The sequence below is a fragment of the Vombatus ursinus genome, unplaced genomic scaffold, assembly GCF_900497805.2.
Source record: "Vombatus ursinus unplaced genomic scaffold, bare-nosed wombat genome assembly UNPS02014935.1, whole genome shotgun sequence".
In the NCBI taxonomy this organism is placed as follows: domain Eukaryota; kingdom Metazoa; phylum Chordata; class Mammalia; order Diprotodontia; family Vombatidae; genus Vombatus; species Vombatus ursinus.
In genome coordinates this window covers 1,633,597-1,657,161 of record NW_020954713.1, presented here as the reverse complement: position 1 = coordinate 1,657,161, position 23,565 = coordinate 1,633,597, and the positions used below count along the sequence as shown (strand labels likewise).

The 23,565-nt window shown below is 44.8% G+C and overlaps 1 protein-coding gene across 2 annotated transcripts; it reads left to right on the top strand.

The window, feature by feature from the left end:
- The first annotated feature begins 4,911 nt into the window (after nucleotides 1-4,911).
- Nucleotides 4,912-14,049, top strand: LRRC8E (leucine rich repeat containing 8 VRAC subunit E). 2 transcript variants are annotated; one of them, XM_027844069.1, is made up of 3 exons: nucleotides 4,912-4,988; nucleotides 10,670-10,814; nucleotides 11,286-14,049. In XM_027844069.1, exons 2-3 carry the CDS (start codon nucleotides 10,677-10,679, stop codon nucleotides 13,509-13,511), a joined length of 2,364 nt encoding a protein of 787 aa, XP_027699870.1. In that variant the 5' UTR covers nucleotides 4,912-4,988; nucleotides 10,670-10,676; the 3' UTR covers nucleotides 13,512-14,049. The 2 variants fall into 2 exon arrangements, with proteins under 2 accessions (XP_027699870.1, XP_027699871.1); XM_027844070.1 differs by lacking the exon at nucleotides 4,912-4,988 and adding an exon at nucleotides 10,265-10,577.
- The last annotated feature ends 9,516 nt before the right edge of the window (nucleotides 14,050-23,565 follow it).

The window sequence follows — 23,565 nt, the reverse complement described above, 5'->3', positions numbered from 1 at the left end:
GAGAGCTTTGTGTTTATCAAAGAGCAGGCCACTGTGCTTGTTTGCTTCTGTCTATCATGTACCTAATTTGTTTGACCTCTCTGTTTCTTAACCAGCACCAAATCACAGCAATGTCAGCTGTAAAATTTCTGAACTGGCAAACTGCAGCTCCTAGTGAGGTCCAAAAGCCTGACTTCCCTTTCCTGGTCTTCTACAGCTAGCATTTCCCACTGGCCCCACTCCCAACCATTTTGGTCTCAAGAGTAAAGGGTATGGGGCAGTTTCTGTGCTGGCTCACCACAGTCACCTCTTGCAGAATGGCCGGACCTCTGACAACCACCACTTGTCATCTTCATGGTCTCTTCATCTCACTTCTCGTTGCCCAATAGATGATGTCTTTGGTGGGTTCCTCATGGGCCAATCACCTTGTGGCTAGAGATCAATTGGCCCCAGTCTTCTCCCTCAGATCTTGGGTGTGCCTTTTCACAGATGTTTCTCTATATCTGGAATGCACTCCTTCTTTACCTTTACCCCATGAAGCCCCTAGTTTCCTTCAAGACACAACTCAGGTGCCACTTCCTCCATGAGATGTTTTTTAATGACCAGTGGTTAGCTGCCTCTCCCTTTTGAAATTAATTTAGATTGATGTATGTTTATGTATACACATATATGTGTGTGTTTGTGTGAATATATGTATATGAAATACTATTATATGAATAATATAGTATTTCAAGTGCCACCTCCTACAAGAAGCCCTTCTTGATCCCCTCCCCAGTTGCTAAGTCTCTCTACAAACTTCAAATTATTTTGTGTTTACTTTGCTATGTAAATGTTACTTCCTTCTAAAAGAAAGTAAGTTCACTGAGAAGAGGGATTGTTTTATTTTTGCTTTGTACCCCAGGGCCTAGAACAGTGTCTTGAATATAGTAGATGATTAATAAAGGTTGGCTGAATTTGTTGAATTCGACTAGTCTTGTCTTGACAGAATATAGACTACTTGACAGGTGAAAGTGGGAGATGGACTGGAAAGACAGAATCTTGAATGTCAACCTGAGGAGTTTAGACTTTATTTGGTAGATAGTAGGAAACAACTGAAAGTGGGCTTTGGAAAGAGAACTCTGGCAGCCTGTGTAGGAAGAACTGAAGAAGGAGCACCTATAAATGGGGAGACCTATTGCCTCCAATAGACCAGGGGAGAGGGAGTGAGGCCTGCATTAGACTGGTTGCTGTGGGAGTGCAAATGAGAAATAGAAAATTGACACCCCACTTCGTTTTGTATTACCTTAACAAGGCTTAGTCAATTTATTATATATTAATAATAATCTACCATGTATTGGTTGGCCCCCTCATTATGGGAGCTTGAGTTCCTGTCATTCAAATCTGTGACATTCCTGATCATGGGGGGAGATAAGTCAATCTGGTCATAAGATGTTTCCAGAGGATGTTTATGGGAGGGTTATGGAACTCCCCTCTCTGAGTCAAGCCAAGCATAGTCCACTCTCTATCACTGTCAGACCAATCACAGTCTTAGTTTAGCTTGTATCACTGTACTATTTTTACCCTTTCAACTGTATAAAAGAGTGGCTCTGATTGTCAGATGCATCTTGGCTCCTGAGGAATCTTGGATCCCTTTTATTGGCAATTGCTAGCTTTGTTAATAAATTGACGGTGCTCTGAACTTTGTGCCTCAGTTTCTCTTTATCACAGATTTTTATCATGACACAAAGGAGGGTAGATTCCAAAGATATTGTACAGGTAGAATCAAAAGAAACTTCATAAACTGTCCAGAAATAGAACAGGATGCCTCAGAAGCCCCCAGACCTGTAGGTCTTCATGTGGAGGCTGGGTGAGCATGTATAAATAATGCTACAGAGAGGACTTCTGCATGAGGTGGGGAAAGAACAAGCATGATGAAGTGCCTAAGTGCCAGGCACTGAGCTAAGTACTTATTTGATATTTTAGAACAACCTGTGAAGAGGTGCTATTATAATCCCCATTTTACAGTTGAAGAAACTGAGGCAGACAGAGGTTAAGTGACTTGCCAGGCTCACAGAGCTAGTAAGTATCTAGGATGGATTTTAACTCAGGTCTTCCTGATTCCAGGCTCAGTGCTCTATCCACTGTGCCATCTAGGTATTTGATTAAATGATTCGAGTCCCCTTTTAACTCTGAGCATAAATATGATTCTTGGTTCAGAGAGATAAGAAAAAAAAGTGAGTATTAGAAGCCAACAATGAGGAGCATTTTGGTGTCCAGTGCTTCATTGAAGATTAGGGCTGAGGAAAGAAAGACATTTGAATTTGCTCACTTTGAAGCCACTGGTGACATAGAAGGGAGCTGTTTCACCTCAAATGGGGCAGTGGAATGCTGGTCAATGTTTAACAACTGACCCTCTGGGGGGAAATGTACACAGGACACACTTTTAACATTATTAAAATTTCCTCCATCACTTGCTTAAATCTAGGCTATTAACAAAATAATAAAAAAAAAGCCCTGATATGTGGTATTTAGCAATTTCTGAGGTATAAATGCTCAAACTGAAAATTTAACAACTGGCTCCCAGCACTGTTTGATCTAGCTCCAGTACACTCGATGGGCAGGGAGCTGGAAATGAATTTATAGGTCATCTGGTCTGACCCACTCATTTTACAGACAGGAAAACCTAGAATTCTTTGCCCTGTAGCACCTTTGATGTCTGAGACGTATGGGATAATAGATGGAGCAAAAACTTGGAGGCTGGAGGTATCCATCAATTAATCAATCAATAAATATATTTTTTAAAAAAAGCCATTATTAGGAGCTATTTTACCCAATTGTATGCCAACAGATCTAACAAGCTAAATGAAATTGATGAATATTTACAAAAATACAAATCATCCAGATTAAGAGAAAAGGAAACAAAATACTTAAATAACCTTATCTTAGAAAAAGAGATTGAACAAGTCATCAATGAGCTCCCTAAGAAAAAAATCACCAGGACCAGACAGATTCACAACTGAATTTTACCATTTGAAGAACAATGGATTCCACATAACTATTTGGGAAAAAAATCGGCAAAGAAGGAATCTCACTGAATTTTTTTGTGTTACACAAACTTGGTGACTGGGGAAGTCAGTAGTTGGAGCAGAGGAGGGACAGCATACCAGGCATGGGGAGCAGCTGGAGAAATTGCCTAGAGCTGAGAGACTGAGAGTCTTGTCAAACAGCCAGGAGGCTGGTGTCAGTGGATCGAAATGTACATGTTGGGGAGCAAGGTATAAGAAAACTAGAAAGGTAGGAAGGGGCCAGGTTATCAAGGGATTTGAATGCCAAACAAAGCATTTTGTATTTGCTTCTGGAGGCAACAAGAAGCCTCCAGTTTATTGAGTAGGGAGGTGACATGATTAGACCTAAGTTTTAGGAAAATCACTTTAGTGGCTGAATGGAGGACAAATTGGAGTGGGGAGAGACTTGGGGCTGGTAAACACCCCCCCCCCCCAGTAGACTATTGCAATAATCAAGGCTTGAGGTGATGAGGGCTTGCACTAGAGGGGTGGCAGCATCAGATGAGAGAAGGGGAGTTCAGTGGATATCTCCAATTTCCACGGACTTAGGCATCTAGGCATTTCCTAAGCCTCCCCAGCTTCTTTATTTTTTAATGGGGAGTGGAGGGGGGAGAGAGGGGAAAGGTGGCAGAAATGTTAAAGAGTAAGAGAGATGAGAAGAGGAGGAGGGGTGCTGTCCTATAAGTCACAGAGCCTCAGGTGAGCGAAGGATTCTACGGGCTGACCTCCTGTGCTCCATTCACCTAACCTGACATCCTGGATGAGCTCTTGACTAGCTCCCCCATTCAGCCAGCTCACCCTCTTTAGGGACAGACAGGAAATATAGACATAGTTTAAGCAGAACTAGGTAGGGACAGGATCCCTGGGAGAGAGGAGAGCTCTAGCTCAAGTCTTTGTTCAGGTCCCAATGTCTGGGGACCTTCCCTTTGAACCCTCCCTTTTCTGACTGCTGGTCATGGTAGAGGCTCCAGTGGTCAGAGGGAAGAAAGGGAATAGAAGAACACTTTAGTGTCTGCTCCCACTTAAGAGAAGAGAGCAAGACCCTCTGATCAGAAGTTCTCATCTCTTGATCTCCAGGTTTACTCATCAGAAGCTCCAATCACTCTTTCTCCCCACATCAACCCTGGAGTTAATCAGCCTTTTAAGATTCTACATTTCCTATTTCCCAATTTTAGTTCTGAACCTGGTTGCCTTCCAGGCCCTGCCCTGCAGCCCTGAGGGCTAATGGGAAAGGAGTGGAACCCCTTAGGCTGGTTATATGGTTTCCCTGCAGCTATTGAACCTAACCATTGCCTCCATAGGGGAATGGCTGGATGAGGGTCCCAACTCCCTTGGTGCGGACTCCCAAATATTCCCTCTCGTGGGTTGTTCTGGGGATTGGTTGCCTGAGGGGAAATAAAGGACCCTACCTCTCCCTCTCCCTTAGCCGGAACTGCTTGCCTGGGAAGAAGAGAAGGAAATGCTAGACAGCTGGGAGCCAGGGTACCTAAATCCTTTCTCCTCTCAGAATGACTTCTAAGTGTCTGAGGCTTAGTTTCCCCTGGTGGCCCAGTACAAAGCCCTATAGGAAAGTCTTCTAACCTCCTTTGAGGCTGACTCCAAATGACTGGCTTCATCTCCAGAGAATCCAGGAGTTTGGACTATGTAGCTATCCCAACTATGTTGCCCAGTTTACAAGCCTCCCCTGACTTGCCTGGGGTCCCAGAGTGACCAGACATGAGTTGAAAGCATCGACATTTGACTCCTGGGACCCTCCGCCTCAGTTTCCCTTTCCCGCCAGTCTCGGGACTGAGTAGGGCTAGGGTGAGGGGCGGGGTCAGGTGGGCGGAGCGGTCTGGGCTCCTTAGCTCCAGTGGCCACGCCCTACTTGACTCACCAGCCTGGCCTCGGTGCTGCTCGGGACGTCCGGAGGAGACCGGAGCGAATTTCCCGAGAGCCGGGACTGAGCGACTGCTGCACCGGAGGGTGAGTGAAGCGAGTGGTCTGTCCCGACATTAGATTCAGTTCTGAGAGTGGGGATCTGTCCCGGCAGGGGAACCTCCTCGGAGGACAGGGATCTGTCCGGAAGGCTGGGGATCTGGACCAGGAGAATCTGTCCCAAGAGGTTGGCGGGAGGGAGTTGTCCCTGTACTAGGAGGGGGACCTGTGGGGAGAAACCTGAAGGCTGGGGATCTGGACCTGAAAAACGAGGACTAGTCTGGAGAGTGGATCTTTCCAGAGAACGAGACTCTACTGGGGAGAGTGGGGATTATCCCACAGACAGGGAGATCTGCTGGGACAGTGGGGCTGTGTACTCCAGAACACCGAATCTGCTGGGAGAGGCGAAAGAAAGACCGACAGGGAGATCTACACCCGGGAAGTTGTCGGTGCTATCGAGGCTGCGCCCCTCAGCTGAGTGGGGGATTCAGGGAGAAAAGAACTGAGGGCAAACTTATTCTGGATTCCCTCTCAGCCCAGATCTCTTCCACTCTAAGACCCTGTCACCACAGATCCTGTTATGGGGCCCAGCCCAGATCTCTGTCACCATAGACCCTGTAATGCATGGATTATTTCCCTATCCGGACCCCTGACCTTCAGATTCTAGTTTCAAGATCCCAAATCCTGTCACTTGATTTCTGACTCCTATCCCTCCAGTCAGCTTTGAGATCCTCAGTCTTTAGCATATGAGCACTCCACTATCCTATTGCTAAAACTAGTCTGTGACTTGATTGATTAACAAATATATGGGTGTCTGACTTCTGGGGATTACCAATCTCCTGAAAGAGTTAACACAAGGATGAAGATAATTAATCCATAATGAATCCAGTATTATAGGGCAGATACTTAGCTCTCTAGCCAAAGAACAGGTAGGGGCTATCTGCTCAGATGGGGCTGGGGTGGTCTAGAAAGGCTTCCCACAGGTGAGCCTTGAGCTGAGCACTGAAAGACCAAGATGGAGAGGATTTGCAGAACAACAAAAGAGGGACATCTGGGAAGGGGAGTGACAGAGCAAAGGTTAAGGCAGAGGAATGAGCAGGGGATGGTACATGGAGCCGAGGGAGAGATGACTGCACGAGGGTAAGTTGGGACCAGTTAGCACAGCATCTCAAGAGAGAAGTGCAGTGCCTTTTTCCCTTCTAGGCTGGGGAAAACTATGGAAAGTTCAGTCAGGGACATGGTCAGACCTGGACTTTAGGAAGATACCTGGTAGTTTATGCAGGAAATACCATCTAGAGGTAAGGGAAGAGAATAAAAGGTGGAAGGCAGGCTAGTCAGGAGACCATTGGCAGGTTATTGAAATGAATGAGTCCCCTGGCCTCTCTTTTCTGTGGTCTTCCTGCCCCACTTACCTACTCTATGCCCCAGACATCCAGGGCTCCCATCCCATTATGGATCCGATCTTAGGAAAAGAACAGATGAACCTCTTCCACAAAGGAGTCAGTGACTGAAATGAATGGCTATGGGACCCTCCCACATATTGGCATTTGGGCAGGGTTAAATGCTTTCAAAGGAATGAAGTCCTGATGATGCCATATCAGGCTTTTGTCAAGGGTACGGAGCCTGCCTTGGAGTGTCTGAAATCACTGTGGCCCACAGGGTAGATGGTGCCCATCACTTGAGACCTCAGTCCTCAGAGGTCTCTTCTCCTTGGGCCCTTCCACCAGAATCCTTTTCAGACAACATCCTAGCATGTGGAGACAGTCATGTGTCTATGGGGGCTTAATGATAGGTTTGGGACAACAAAGTTAGAATTAAAGACAGACAGAGATAATGACAATTCCTGTGTGTCTATGATTCTATATGCCACTCTACATTTGGGCATTTCGGTCTCTGTCTGGGACTGTGTGTGTGTTTGTGTCCATCTGTCTGTAATGTACTTTGTGTCTGATGTTGTTCATCTGTGCCTCTGTTTGCCTGTAACCCCCTGTATTTGTGACTAGGACCGTGTGTGTCAGTATGTAAGAGAGACTGGTGGGCTGGTGACCCTTGCTCTGGGCAAGCCCACTGTTTCTGTGTGAGCCTGTAACTGAGTGACCCACCATGAGTAACATTGTGTCTGCCTGTGATTATGCATCTCATCAATTGTGCGTTTGAGATACATGATGGAAATTGTGATTCTTCCTCAGTATTTGTCTTTCTTGAGTACGTTTCTAAGATTTTCCCTAGCGTGGTATGAACTGGAGCAGAAATGAGGGCTTTGTGACCAAAGCTGATACGTGGTATATTTGGCTTAGTTTTTCGGGTGGGGTGGAGAGAATGGGGGAGTTGTTATGGCTGTTCATCCTCCGTTCTCGAAGAGGACAAACTGACATCAGTTTTTTGGGGGGTGGAAGATGGGAGAACACTTGATGTTGGCTGTGGAAAGTGAGACTTACAATGATAGACATAATTAACAAACGATTTCCATGCTGATCTACGGTGAAGACCACAACAACAGTACAACATATATGAAGCACCTACTAAGTGCCAGCACTCTTAGGGACTGGAGGATATTGAGAAATATATAGTGCTTGCTCTCAAAGAGGTTATATTCTACTTTGAGGGACACAATACGAACACAAATATTTCTAGTACAAGGAAGATGGAGGAGCCAGGCAGAATCAAGGAAGGATTTTTTAAGGAGGAGGAGGAGGTGTCATCTCAATTGAGTTTTGAAGGAAGACAAGATTTGGCAGCCATGAGGCTGAGGAGGGAGGGCATTCCAGGCATGCCTCATGTGAATGAATGCTCAGAGGCAAAATGTGGATCATGGAGGATGATCCGTGGAGAGCCATCCAGGAAAACTGACAGTCATCCTGTTTGACTGTGAAGGGGATTCCTATGAAATGAGGTTGGAAAGGTAAGTGGGAGGCAGATTGTGGAGGGCTTTGAAGAGTTTGTCACTAGAGATGGCCGGCAGAGGATTAAAAGGGCTAGAATGAGGATAGCGGCAATGTGAGGGGAGAGAACCAAGGCCTCATGACCCTCTGACCCCAGGTCTTCTATCAGCGCTGCCAAGTATATGTCTATGCAAATACACTCACACTTTTCTGTTATCACAAATATGCCTGCATGTGTGTGTGTGCTCTGCAGGTCTATGGTCATGTAGATGTTTCTGTCTTTGTATGTTTTCATGTACTGCAAGCAAGCATGGGTGTGGGCATGTCTGAGTAGGTATGTGCCAGTGTGTGCCAATAACACTGACTGTGAATATCAGTATTTCTGTGTGTATGTGTGTGTGTGTGTGTGTGTGTGTAATTTGGTTACCGTGTGTGGAATTGAGCCTCTGACTATAACTTTGGGTGTGTCAGCATGTGTGTGTGTCAGTGTGTGAGTCAGGATATCCTGGTAGATGTGTGTATGTGAATGGAGGGTCCATGTGAAAAAAGACAGGTCTGAACCTGCCTCTGCTGGAATACACACAATCATGCACACACTAAGTAGACTTGTGTGTGTGTGTGTGTGTGTGTATGCTGGGGTTTGGTAGAGCAGACTGATTTGTGAGGACCTAAACATAAGGCTATGATCACTGGCCTACCATCCTCAGACACTGTTTCTGTACAAGAACGTGCCAGGGCTGAGAGATTGGAAACATCAGTGATACTGGCTGGGGCTCAGGGATGATCAGCAGGGTTTTGTCAGCTCCTTCCAAAGGGAATTGGTAGGAGTCTAAAGTGGAAACCTAATCTGGATATCTCCAACTCCCCAAATGAATTCTGGGCCTAGGGCTGGGCAGAACAGAGAGAGGAGGAACAGGCCAGTAAGGTATTTTGAGAGCCGTAGAAGGGGCCTTAGAGAACATCTTGTCCGACTCTCTCATTTACAGACAGTGAAACTGAGGCCCAGAGAGGGAAGTAATTTGCACTAGTCACACAGCTAATAAATAGGGCTTGCCAGTGGCTCTCCAAACTTCGATTTAGGTTGCCGTATTGTGGGGATTGAGTAGAATGATGGAGGTGGAGGCAGGGGTAATGATTACAGGCTCAGGATAGACAGAGGATCAAGAGACGGGATTGCCAGGGTTAGGGGGCAGCTTCTGTAATAGGAAAGATCTGGGAATGGCTCCTGGAGTCTCTTCTGTGCTACCCCTAAAGGGAAGAGCACCTGGGACCGGACAACCCTCCTCCATGGCTAGCTCCTCTTGACCAGGAAATTCCGAGGTATGTATGGGACTCCCATCTTCTTGGGTCCCTCTTCTCTGACCCAGCTTTTCCTATATGTCACACCCCCAAGGCCTCTTTTCAGATTCTGAATCCAGGATCTCTACCCAAGGATATGTCCAGGTAGTCTTGCTTCCCATACTTCCTTAGGGCTTGTAGAACTTGGGAGGGGGGAGGGAAAGAGAGGGGTAGATTGAGAGAGAGTGGGGCAAGGAAGGAGGCTAATTTCAGAGGACAAGGAGCCAGCCCAAATACCATGGTAGGTGGTGTCTGGCCCTGATCCAGTACTACACCCCACGCCTGGCTTCCTGTGTCTCCCCAGGGCCCAGGATAATAGTCATAGTCTTAGAATATCAGAGCTGGAAGGGACCTTAGAAATAAATTGTCCACTCCAACCCCCTCATTTAACAAAGTAGGAAAAATAGCTTGGTCTGCAAGGACACCCAAGGACAGAGAGACAAGGAGGGCCTGGGTGGCTGCCTCTTCATCCTGGCTTCACTCCCCAAATGTAGCCGCTCCCCCTTCTCAGCTAGGATCCAGGCTTCCCATTCCTTTGTCCCCTAGTCTTTCCCTTTTCTAAGCCAGGTAACCTTGTCTTCTTCCACCCCACCTATTGTTCAGGCTTCTGTTGTTCACTTCCTATCTGAGCTGGGCCTGAGCCCCTGCCCCTAGGAGTCCAGCCTCCCCCCTACTAAGGCCCAGCTGACCCGCCCCATTCAACTCTTCCACTCCCTGCCCCTGGGGCCCTGGTAACCAGAGCTAGGCTCTAGCCGGCTTTTCCGGTTGGAGGTGGCACTAGGTTGGAGGTGGCACGGGGAGTGCCCCCATTGGGTGGGGGTGGAAGTATACAGCTTCAGTCCCACCCCTAGTAAGCCCAGAGTGGGAATTCAGGGTCTGGGAGGCAGGAGTTTCCCAAGCTACTTCAGTCCTTGAGGCAGTTTGTGGCCTTAGTTGGGGAGAGTTAAGAGTCTGGAGTTTCCTGGGAGTCAGATGAGGGACTGTGTGGAGAATCGGCAGCTTGGGTCCCAGGGAGGGAGTGGTGTTTGGTTAAAGCCTACTCTGATCCCTGGATTCTGGGAGGAAAGGAAGAGATAGGGTGGGGAGGGAAAACTAACAGAGAGAGGAAGTGTTCAGCTGAATTCAGGTTGTAGAATGAGAACATGAGACAGTTAGGAATTGAAGATTAGGATTGATGAGGTGGAAGGGTCTGAAAAGGCATCAGGCTGTGGAAGGGAGATCGTGGGGGCAGAAGGATAAGACAGTAGATGGCTTGGGGGCCCAAGGAATGCTTTGGTCCTTTCCTGCCCTCTGGGCCCCTTGATTTACTCTCTGGCTGCACCATTTCCAGGTAGCAGTATACAGTAATTAGAGCACTAGTCAGAAACACTGAGTTTTAGCCCTGGTTTTGCCACTAAAACTCACTGCAGGATCTTGGGTAAGTCCCTTCCTTTATCCAGGCTTCTGTTTCCTCCTCACAAAATGATCTCAAGGGTCCTTTCCAATTCTGACATTCTGTAATTCCTCCAGAGGCAGAATGATCCCAGTGGCTGAATTCAAGCAATTCACGGAGCAGCAGCCAGCATTCAAAGTGCTGAAGCCTTGGTGGGATGTGCTAGCTGAATATATCACAGTGGCCATGCTCATGATCGGGGTTTTTGGCTGCACCCTGCAGGTGAGGGTCCAGGGCCCTCTGGATACACCACGATAAGAAACTGGGAAAACCCCAAAGTTGGGCTGGGGGTGGGCCCTGACGGAAGGGAGAGAGGATTACTACTGGGGAGAAAGGGAATGGAAACCCAGCCGCCAAGGCCAAGGTGGTGTAAGGTTGAATTGAAGAGGTGAGAGAGATAATCTCTTCCATCCCTCCTGAGTATGTGATGCTCAGAGAAGCCAGGACCCAAACCTGGGCCAGTGCTAAGACTTGGCACACCCATATGTGATCAGCACTCCAGTAATTCCTTAACTTCATGGAGCACTTTGTGTGTTTTGTAAAATCCTTAAAGTGAGAGCCGAGAGGAAGAGGGACTATATTTACAGTATGAAAAACTGAGGCTCAGAGTAGTTCTGGCCACCGTGCCAGGCTCTTCCTATCAGCCTCTCTAGGCATTTTTATCCTTTCTTTTCCTATCTCCCCTATCCCCAGGTGACTCAGGACAAGATCATCTGTCTGCCTAGCCATGTACCCCGGGAGAATCTATCAGAGACCCCATGTGGGGAGCTGCCCCGGGGAATCTCTGGGGATACAGAGGACCTTCGGGAGCTCAGTGGCCTCAAGAACAACCTGGACTTACAACAATATAGCTTCATCAACCAGCTCTGCTATGAGACTGCACTCCACTGGTATGCCAAGTACTTTCCCTACCTGGTTGTCATCCATACGCTCATCTTCATGGTCTGCACAAGCTTCTGGTTCAAATTCCCTGGAACCAGTTCCAAGATTGAGCACTTCATTTCTATCCTGGGCAAATGCTTTGACTCACCATGGACAACTCGGGCCCTGTCAGAAGTTTCTGGTGAGAACCACAAAGGTACCTCAGGACGGCTAACAGCCACAGCCATAGTTGGGTCAGGAAAGACAGGTGAGTCAGAGAAGGTGCTGACAGAGCCAGAGAAGGTGGTGATGGAGCCACCAGCTGTCACCCTGTTGGACAAAAAAGAGGGGGAGCAGGCCAAGGCCCTGTTTGAGAAGGTTAAGAAGTTCCGTGTGCATGTGGAAGAGGGTGACATCTTATATACCATGTACATCCGTCAGACAGTGCTCAAGGTGTGCAAGTTTCTGGCCATTCTGATCTATAACGTCATCTATGTGGAGAAGATTAGCTTCCTGGTGGCCTGCCAGGTGGAGACGGCAGAAGTCACAGGTTATGCCAACTTCTGTTGTAACCACACAAAGGCTCATCTCTTTGCCAAACTGGCCTTCTGCTACATCTCCTTTGTATGTGTCTATGGTCTCACCTGCCTCTATACACTCTACTGGCTCTTCCACCGGCCCCTCAAGGAGTATTCTTTCTGTTCGGTGAGAGAGGAGACAGGAATGGGTGACATCCCAGACGTCAAGAACGACTTTGCCTTCATGCTCCACCTCATTGACCAATATGACTCGCTTTATTCTAAACGCTTCGCTGTCTTCCTCTCTGAGGTCAGCGAAAGCCGGCTCAAGCAACTCAACCTCAACCATGAATGGACACCAGAGAAACTGCGCCAGAAGCTTCAGCGCAATGGGCGAGGGCAGCTAGAGCTGGCACTCTGCATGCTGCCTGGTCTACCTGACACAGTATTTGAGCTGAGCGAGATAGAGGTTCTCAAGCTGGAGGCCATCTGTGACATCACCTTTCCTCCAACCCTCTCCCAGCTGGTCCACCTGGAAGAGCTCAGCCTCCTCCACTCCCCTGCCAAACTACCCTTCTCCTCCTTTGTTTTCTTGAGGGACCGACTCAAGGTGGTACGGGTGAAGTGTGAGGAGCTGCGTGAAGTGCCCCTGTGGGTGTTTGGGCTCCGGAGCCTGGAAGAGCTCCATCTTGAGGGTCTTTTCCCAGCAGAGCTTAGCCGGGCGGCTAACCTGGAGAGCCTCAAAGAGCTGAAGCTCCTCAAGAGCCTCTCCCTGAGAAGCAATGCAGGCAAAGTGCCCCCCAGTGTGACGGATGTGGCTGGTCACCTGCAGCGGCTCAGCCTTCACAATGATGGGGCACGGCTACTGACCCTCAACGGGTTAAAGAAGCTAACGGCGCTGCGGGAGCTGGAGCTGGTGGGCTGTGGGCTGGAGAGGATACCCCACGCCGTCTTTAGCTTGACCGCGCTACAGGAGTTAGACCTGAAGGATAATCACCTCCGCTCCATCGAGGAGATCCTGAGCTTTCAGCACTGTCGCAAGCTGGTCACCCTCAAGTTGTGGCACAACCAGATTGCCTATGTCCCAGAACACATTCGCAAACTCAAGGGTCTGGAGCAGTTGTACCTCAGTCACAACAAGCTGGAGACCCTGCCGCCCCAGATCTGTTTCTGCACCAACCTCCGCCTGCTTGACGTTTCTCACAACGGCTTACGCTCCTTGCCCCAAGAGGTCAGCATCCTCCAAAACTTGCAGCACCTTGCAGTTTCCTACAATGCCCTGGAGGCACTCCCAGATGAACTCTTCTTCTGCCAGAAGCTGAGGACGCTGTTGCTGGGTTACAATCATCTAAACCAGCTCTCCCCTCGAGTGGCCACACTACAAACCCTCAGCCGGCTGGAACTCAAGGGTAACCGCCTAGAGGCTTTACCTGAAGAACTTGGCAATTGTGGGGGGCTCAAAAAATCAGGGTTGCTGGTGGAGGAGGCCCTGTATGAGGGACTGCCTGCTGAAGTGCGAGAGAAGATGGAGGAGGAGTAAGAAGGGTCCCTGGGGATTCGGTCAGTTTGGGAGACCTCACTTGGAGAAGCTAAAACCAGGGTGGGGGACCCACACCTTAGGGAGAAAAGGCAGAAACCAGAGGAAGGTGGGGCTGAAGGAAAGCCCTTAGACAGGTTTGGGAAGTACTTCTAGGCCTGTGGAATAGGGGTGAGGCTCCTCATGGTGGGATTAGCTTAATCCTGGAATTCAGAGACAGCCACACCTGTCTCTTTTGGCTGGTTTTCCCCTTCCAGTCTGAGGCTGGAGTCAGCCCAGTTTACTTGGCTAGGACTGATATCCTTCCTTTATCCTTATTCACCGAACCATTTCTCTTCATTTAGTGCCTTAGACTGTGAGAAAAAAAGGGGGAGGAGGTTATTGTGGAAAGAGTGAAAAGCCACAGTCCTGGGTGATTCAGAATACTCTCCCACTGCAGTATCTGGCATTCATTCCTGGGGGATTAGGGACAGTTCCCCAAATCCCGAATCCAATCCCTTATTTATAAAAACTATTTGTTATAAACACTTTTGAAAAAGGATTTGGAGAACTGAGATTTTTTTAAGTTGAGAAAGTGGAAGCTCCCTGAAGACAGTACAGTTATCCCTTCTACAACGCAACTTTCCTGATTGTGGTTTTGGTATATCGAGGGTCGGCATAAGAAATTAAATGAGAATTTTTGGGGAGTTTTGTGGAAGCTGCAGACAACATGCAAAGGCCAGTGGACAGGCTATGATTTAATACTTACCCCCAATTTTACAATAAGGTACTGTATATACCCCATAAAAGAAAAAGAAAAAAATCAGACTTCACAAAGGGTGGGCCAAAAATTTTTACTTGGATTTTCCAGCCATGCCCCAACTCCCTTCGATGTGGAAGGGGTAACTGTAACTGCATCTTTTGCAGGCTCAATAGGAAACCAAGCACATGCTTAATAAATGTCAAACAAAGACAGTGATTGCTACACTAATTTCTGGTGCTTCTCTGCCCAACTCAGCCCCTACTGTTTTCTCCCCCAACCCAGGTCCTTTCCTCCTCTCTCAGATCCCCAGATTCACTCATCCCCTACGATCCTAACAGGAAACCCTTAGGCTGACCTATCATCTACTCCAACACATGCCTTTAGCAAAATACCCCTTGTAACATCCCTGGCATAAAATTATCCAGCTTTTTAAAAGACTTCCGACGTCAGGAAATTCACTATCTCCTGAGGCAACCAAGTCCATTTTTTTTTTTTTTTTGGACAACTTTCTCAGGAAGTTGTTATACTGGGCTGAAATCTGTTTCCTTATCATGGTGACTTCCACTAATTTGTCCTAGTTTTTTCTTTTGGAACTCAAGCAGAGTAAGTATACCTCTTCGATAGGACAATCGTTCGTTTATTTAAAGAGAGTGATTAGTTTATTTCCTTTGTTACATCCTTGTATGATTTCATGATCCTTCTCAACTCTAGTTGCCTTCTCTGGATGGGTCAAAAATGTGAAGCATAGTACTTAACACTATCAGATGTAATTTGACCAGGACATGGCATCATATTTAGAGCTGAAAGAGACCTTCAAGGTCATTTTAGTACCACTTCCTCATTTTACAGCTGAAGAAACTGAGTACCAGAGAGGTGACTTGTCTAAAAGATCAAACATATAGTAAGTTGGAATTTGAACCTAGGTCCTCTGACTGCAAATCCAACTCTCCACTTCACTAAGCAGAGGAAGAAAAAGGGAAGAAAAGGAAGGTCTGGAGACAGAGACAAGAAAAAAGTCTATCTGTTGTGATTATTGACTTGAGATGTCTTGAGCAAATCACTTATCCTTTCAATGTTATAAAATGAGGGTTGGATTATCTGATCTCTAAGAACCAGCTGTAGGTTCTTAGAATGTAGGATTTTAACTGGGACTTGAAAGAAGCCAGGGAAGCCAGGAGGTAGAGATTGTCTTTAGCAAGAACAAACCCCCAAATCTGAAATAGTTTCAGAAAGAAATTTATTGGGTCATTTGGTACAGGAGAGTGAGCTAGAAAAGTGTGACTCCATCTTGTCTAGGGTCTGCAAAGTTTACATTATATATAGGATTTATTTGTTTTTTAAGTGAGGCAATCGGGGTTAAGTTACTTGCCCAAGGTCACACAGCTAGTATGTGACAAGTGTTTGGTCTGAGGCGGGATTTGAACTCAGGTTCTCCTGACTTCAGGGCCAGTGCTCTATCCACTGCGCCACCTAGCTGCCCCTATATATAGGATTTAAATAAGGGTTGCCCACAAACAAACCCACCAACTTAAAAGTAAGATAGATTGAAATGACTATCAGTAAATGTGAACATTCAACAAAAATTGGACGAAGCCAAAACACAAGCTTGGGTAAAACCAAAACAAGACCTGAGTGGATCCAAAATACAAATGTTTTGGGTATATCCAGGAAATGGGGGAAATACAAATCCTGGAGAGTTACTGAGATCAGGGTGACATTCTAGTTTCAAACAATCACTAGTCACAAAAACTTAAATTTAAACAATATAATAACACATTTTCCAAATAACATAATAAAGCATTTTCCATAATTTTCCTCTCTTGAGTTTATTAAAGCCCAAAATTCTCATACTATGAGAAACATAATTACAGAAGCAGAAAGCTGGGTTATGATTTCTTTCTTTTTCTTTTTGTAGGCAATCAGGGTTAAGTACTTGCCCAGGGTCAACACAGCTAGTAAGTGTCTGAGGCTAGATTTGAACTCAGATACTCCTGACTCCAGGGCTAGTGCTCTATACACTGTGCCACCTAGCTGCCCCTGGATTATGATTTCAAATGGAGTTCATGAAAACCCAACTCAGTGGCATCCTCCTCACTACCTATCTCATCTAGAGCTTGATAGAATTCTTTAAAGGAGGGGATAGGGGCCATATTGGTAACAAACTTTTCCCAATGTCTCACAGAGGGATCAATTTGAGTAAGTCTCAGGGACTGTAACTCAGAGATTTAAGTTTACACCAGGAAACAAGTACACTGTGGCCACATGTATCACAAAAATCATAATCCCATGATTCCTTCAATGTCATAAAAGTTGGACAAACTTAGTTAAGCAGTCATAATCTCATATATCCCTTAAGGAGACAATCTCACTAAACAGATTTTTTAGGTAAATTAAGTCATGTTACAAATTAAACTACATTGAGAGGATTCACAATGGACTAACTGAGAGATAAGACTTACATATCAAAACTAGAGTTAGAGAAAGCCTTCCTTATACAGTTGACTAGGGAAATAACTAAATAATTTTAGGAAACTCAAACATCCCTTTGCCTTCTACCTGAGGTATATACCTGTTAACATTATTATTCCATAAGTCAATTTTGGTCAGGTGAGGTTAATATAAATACAAGAAAAGTTGCAGGAGGGATGGCTCTGATCCCTAGACAATCATTAAAGCTAAAGTAATCTAGTAATGATCATCAGTATTAAATAACATCAAGTCTCCTTGCTCATGGTTACCCACTCCCAACATCCATTTAATTAGCATTTTTCATCTTGAGTCTCAGATATTTCATGTAGTCACCTGATCCCTGAAAACATCTTACCTTGGAAATTCTGGAATAAGCCTCATTCTCAGGGCAGCTCTGGAAGGGGTTCCTCTAGCACAGAGGTTCCCAAACTTACTTGGCCTACTGACCCCTTTTAAAAAAAAATTACTCAGCGTTCCCCGGAAATCTACTTTAACATTTTAACAGTTTAAAAAGAATTTGCGTCATTTCACAATATATATATATATATATATATATATGCATGTATATATATATGTATTTTTTAAATGATGCATCTTAAATTTAACAATTTATTGTAAATTTGTGGGTTTTTTCCTGCATTAAAATGTTGATGACGCAATATGGAGCTATGTAGCCATATAGTATATTGTAAACTAGTCATCACATGCATATAATCCTGTCAATGCATGCTGGACTTCCCGACAATGTGTGACACACTCCCCTGCCAACACTTGCTTGCTAAGACATGTCAGTGGCCTTGACCACTGATTGGTTATACCTTGCATTTTGTGTTTTATTTGAAAAATAGTGTAATCACTACAACTTTAACTCTGTTACACAACGGATGAAACATGTATGAATGGTTTTTCAAAATTTTCTTCTCTTCTCTTCTTTCCTTATACTTCCTCCACCCCCTTATTTTTATTCAATTCCCCTCCCCAATTGCACTCCAGACCACTACTGCCCCCCACCAATCGTTCCAGCACCTTCCAGGGGGTGGTATCGCCTACTTTGGGAACCTCTGTGTCTAGCAGATTCACTTCCCTGGTTTCAAGACCCTTGCAGATTCCCTATAACATGGCTAAAATCTGTCAGCTATAAGGACTTAAGACAGTTTTGTAAATTTGGTTGTCTAGTAATTAGTTCATGTGATGAAAACCAGTTCAAACTTTATGGACCTGATCCTATTAACAACAGAGCTATAAGAATAATGTCAAATTAGGAACCCATAATTCACCTGAAATTTAGGAGAATTTCACTTGCTCTATCTTGAACCCTAACTTGTAAAATAAGCCTTTCTATTTCTTATTATTATCAGACAAAGACTTCAAAACTGAAAAAAACATGATTTTAAAATTTCTTTATAATTATTAATGCAATTTTATATGTAACATCCTTAATCCTGTTTTCAGAACATACTAAAACATACTCAAAGCCTATATATGTCATCTGTATCTATCTATCTTATTGGTTTCTCAAAGTGAACTTTACTACTTCAATAAATTTAAAACTTTTACATTACTATCCTATCCCCCTCTTTTGAGGATATATATATATATAAAAGAATAAGATACTTCAAGGACCTAATCTTATATGTGAATATATAACTATCAGTAACAGGATGACAATCATAAGAACTTAATTATCTAACTGCTCAGGATATGGAGTTGACCACAAATTCAGATAAAAACAGTAATATCTTTCATACCTGCATACTATTATAGTAACTCATAGATGTTTTAGTATTGCAACAACAAAAACTTTAAAATTCACCTGTCCTAATTACAGAAATTTGCTATGAAAGAAAAAAGGAGGGACACAGTTATAACAATATCAAGACTGTTCCTTCAAGGGCATAGACTGACCTGATACAAGCATAACAGGGGAATAAGTCCCTTATCTCTGATTCCAGGTAAATGTCTTAGTTTGGAAAAGGAAATGGCAAACCACTCCAGCATCTTTGCCAAGAAAACCCCAAATGGGGAAACGAAAAGTTGAACACAACTGACAAACAACTGAACAACAACAAAATGTCGTAATTAGAAGCCAATCCTGTGGCAAAGTTCCACATTGTTCATAGGGTATTGTTGCCAGGCTCAGAATTTTCCAAGTGGGAAAACTTCTTATTCAGAAAGGAAATAACACAATGGGGAAACTGAGTCAAGAGAATCCTACTTTGCCTACATAAGGTTATCTCTTCAACTTTCCCAGGCACAAACATTCACATGTAGCCATTCTCAGACCCTGCATTCCCTGTGAGCAGTACATGACATTTCCCTCAAAGGGTGGACCTTGGTTTAATGATAATTCAGACAATTATACCTGAAATGCAGTCCCAAGACATTTTTACCTCATACAGCAAAATTTCACTAAGTTCTCCAAGGTAAACAAGACCTGTGTGCACTAAATAACTTCTGAAGTGGAAGCCCAATCAAAACCCACCTCACCGCCTACCAAATATAAGTTTCCTTCACTAACCTAGGGTCTTTTCAATCAGCTAACCAGGACAAGACACAGATATCTGATAAAGTGGTTCCAGTTTCTTCACAGCAGGTCATGAGGTTGAACTGATGGCTCTTGCTTTTGAGGCTGAGATCATAACTCCATGTTCACCATGATATGAAGGCAGCTACTGACCAGTCACAGACCACGTATATAGGAGAGTGCAGCAGAAAGACAGAAAGACAGGAAGGGAAATTAAAAGAGAAAGAGAAAGAAAAAGCTCTACCAATTTAAGTCTAATCAGATTTTTTTTAACAGCTGCTTACCAAGCCCTTGGTTGATCAAGCCAAGGAGATTACTCATTTTGCAGATTAGGGTGGCCTAGGTTAATTATAACCTCACCTCAGTCTTTTCCCGGGCTAAAGCCAAACATAGCCCCTTAATTTTCTGGACACCTGGAGTCAGGGCCCCGGACTGTGTTTGAACTGAACTTGTAGGGACTGTGTTTGATTTGATCTAGTGTTGGTTGGGTCCTGTCCATGCTCAATCCTAAGATCACAGAGACTTACTTAGCATCCATGTTCTCAGAGAAGCTTCAGGTCTATTTAGGGTGACCGCAAGGAAATACCACTTCTGACATTAGAATTGTCATTTGCAAGAATAAACCCCCAAATCTGAAATAGTTTTAGAAATTTATTTGGTTGTCCCATAGAGGAGAGTGAAAGGAGAGTATTACAGGCATGGGGGACAGGTGGAAAAATGCCTGGAGACAAAAGATGGAGTGTTTTATTTAAGAAACAGCAAGGAGGCCAGTGTCACTGGATCTAAGCATGTGTGTGTTGGGAGGTTGTAAGGTACAAGAAAATTGGGAATGTGTATGGGGGGAACCAGGTAATGGAGGGCTTTGAACACCAAACTGTGGATTGTGTATTTGATCAAATACAGCTGATAGGGAACTACTGGAGTTATTGAGCTGGGGTTTGGGGGGAGGGGTGACATGGTGGGACCTGAACTTTAGAAAAATCACTTTGGCAGCTGCAGGATGGACTGGAGTGGGGAGAAATTTGTGGCAGGCAGACTGACCAGCAGGCCATTGCAATAGTTCAGGTGTGAGATGAGCACCAGAATGGTGGCAGTATCAGAAAAGAGAAGTGGATGTTTGAGAGATTTTGCAAAGATTTGCAAAGGTTTTGGCAACAGATTGGATATGAGGTGGGGGGGGGCAGTAAAAATCGTGATGGTCAAGGATGATACCTAGGTTGCCAGCCTGACAGACTGGATCATGGTGCTCTCAACAGCAATAGGGAAGTTTGGAAGAGGAGAGGATTTGGGAGGAAAGGTAATGAGTTCTGTTTTGAACATGTTGAGTCTGAGATATCTGAAAGACTCCAGTTGGAAATGGTTGATAAGCAGTTGGAGATGTGAGAATAGAGGTCAGCAGAAAGGTTAGAGCTAGATAGGCAGATTTGAGAACCATCTGCATAAAGATGTTATTGAATCCCTGAAAGCTGATGAAGTGAAGTAGAACAGAGGGAAAAGAGAAGAGGATCCAATATACTCCTGTGGGACATCTATGGTTAGTGGGTGTGACCTAGATAAAGATCCAGCAAAAGAGACTGAGAAGTGGTCAGGGAGGAAAACCAGGAGAAAGAAGAGTCCTGAAAACCTAAAGAGAAGAGAGTATCAAGGAGAAGAGGGTGATCAACAGTGACAAAGGCTGCAGAGAACAAAAAGGTCATTGGATTTGGCAACTAAGAGATCATTGATAACTTTGGAGGGGGCAGTTTCTGTTGAATGATGAATTCAGAATCTAGATAGTGAAGTTAAGAGAGTGAGAAGAGGGATGGTGGAGGTACCTATTGTAGTTGGCTTTCTCAAGAAATCTGGCTACAAAGAAGAGATATGGGACAATATTACACAGTGGTGGGGAAAATGGCAGTGTCCTCCCTAGAGCAGAAGCCATTCTGCTTGGAGGCAAACTGAGGTAGGAGAATCACAAGGGCCAGCAGAGGATGGACACCAACCTGGAGATCAACCCATTGCAACCAGGACAAATTGTTGTTTGTCCTGTGTTCTCAAAGAGGACCATGACATCAGAAAGTTGATGCCATGACTTACAAGTGAATTGGATTTAAGTGAAGGAGGGCTGTACAAAGTCACTAGCCTCACTTTCTCCTCCACAGCCACCTAGGTCCAGTGGCAAGATATATATCAGGACGACTGGATATGGCCCCAGATGTAATGGCAGACCTTGACCTTATTTTATATTTTTTTTAGGCAACTGGGGTTAAGTGACTTGCCCAGGGTCACACAGTTATTAAGTGTCAAGTGTTTGGTCTGAGGCTGGATTTGAATTCAGGTCCTCCTGACCTCAGGGGGGGTGCTTTATCCATTGTGCCACCTAGCTGCCTCCCTTTATCTTATTTTTAAGCTAAAGTCTTTCCCAGGTCTCAATTTGACTGAGGCAACATCCATTCAGTGATTAAGGCTACGTAAGAAATGACGCAAAGAATGGTCTTTTTTACCTAGTCAAAAAAAATATATCAATCTGGGAGCGGAAGACTTTCAGGGTTTCTGGCCAAAACAGAAACAATTGCTATTTACATTCACTTTGAGCCACCTCAGGGCCCAAACAATGACCAATTAGGGCTTGGGCTGGGACCTACTGTTGGCCAATCATTGAGAGCCAGAGTGATTTGGGTTTAAGGCATGGCCCTTAAGAAATCTAGCCCTTAAAACCCCAAGATATCTTGCTTAGTTTCAAGGATCAAAATTTACATTCCTTTGGGCAGAATACCCACAGGTAAGGGTATGATACCCTATGTGGACAGAAGGAGGAGGTGAAGAGTGAACAGGAGAGGAGAGGAGAGGAGCTGCATTGTCTAACTGGAACTGGCCAGTTGGGTCCCCAGTGGGGCAGCTCAAACTACTCATAGGTTGTTTGTCCTTTGTTCTCGAAGAGGACTATGACATCAGGAAGGAGGAGGGGGAAGGGGGGGAAAAGGAGGAAATGAAGGTAGGTGGGACATTAGTGAAGGTTTTTCAGTATTGGAGAGATGTAGACATGTTTGTAAACAGTAGAGAAGGAGCCACAGGGATATATTTGTTTGAATTTTGTCTCCCCTGTTGGATTGCAAACTCCTTGAGGGTGAGGACTATCTTTTGCCTCTTTTTGTATCCCCATTGATTGGCATAGGGCCTTGGCACATAGTAGACACTTAATGTTTATTGACTGAGGGAGAGATACAAGATAAGGGAATGAGGATAGAGGCAGTCAGCTAGAGGAAATGGAATGGAAATGGGATGCACACTTACTTGTGTAGGTAGAGAGGTCTGCCTTGGCAAGAAGGACATCATCTTTGTGTGAGATAGGTGAAGGAGCAGATAGCAGAAGGCACCTGGGTGATATAAGAAGTTCTTGGCAAATGGACTGGGTTTTTTTTTTTTTTTCAATAAAATGAGGCAAAGTTTTTAGCTAAGAAGGTGGGGGGAAGGGAAGCCATGAAAGTTTGAGGGATAAAAGGTTTGGAAGAATTTGATGTGGTTAAGTGGGATAGTATGGGATAGACAGTTGATTAGGAAGGTGTAGAATGACTGCCTAGCATAGGTGAGGGCCCAGTTGAGAACCCAGTCAGAAGTTCCTTTGTAGTTGATTTGAGTATTTATACTACTCAGAATAGCTTAATCTTTCACAGTTATTCTTTGAACAAGATTGCTGTTATTGTACACAATGGTTCTGCTCATTTCATTCTTCATTATTTCATGCAAGTCTGTTTTTCTAAAATCAACCTGCTCATCATTTTTTACAGCACAGTAGTATTCCATCACGATCATATACCACAATTTGTTTAGCCATTCCCCAATTGATGGGCATCCCTTCAATTTTTGCCACCACAAAGAGAGCTGCTATGAGTATCTTAAAACATACAGGCTCATTTTCTTTTTTCCAGATCACTTTGAGAAACAGACCCAAGAGTGGTATTGCTGGATCAAATAGAGTTTTCTAACCAGCCTGTTCCACCAACACTGTATTAGTGACCCAATTTTCCACATCCTCCTCAACATTTGTCTTTACCCTTTCTATTATTTTAAGCCAGTCTGATAGGTGTGAGATGATATCTCAAAGTTGCTTTTCTTGAATCAACGATTCAGAGTGTTTTTTTATATGTCTATATATAGCTTTGGTTTCTTCATGGAAAAACAGCCCGTTGGGGCAGTTAAGTCGTGCGATGGATACAGCACCGGCCCTGAAGTCAGGAGGATCCAATTTCAAATCTGACTTCAGACACTTTCTAGCTGTGTGACCCCGGGCAAGTTGCTTAATCCCAATTGCCACCCCAAAAAACAAACAACAAAAAAACCAA

Bases quoted from the DNA above. Each gene is read 5' to 3' on its own strand.
- LRRC8E (XM_027844069.1), top strand. From the start codon at position 10,677: ATGATCCCAGTGGCTGAATTCAAGCAATTCACGGAGCAGCAGCCAGCA. The intron at 10,815-11,285 runs GTGAGGGTCCAG...CCCTATCCCCAG, and splicing joins TTTTTGGCTGCACCCTGCAG to GTGACTCAGGACAAGATCAT.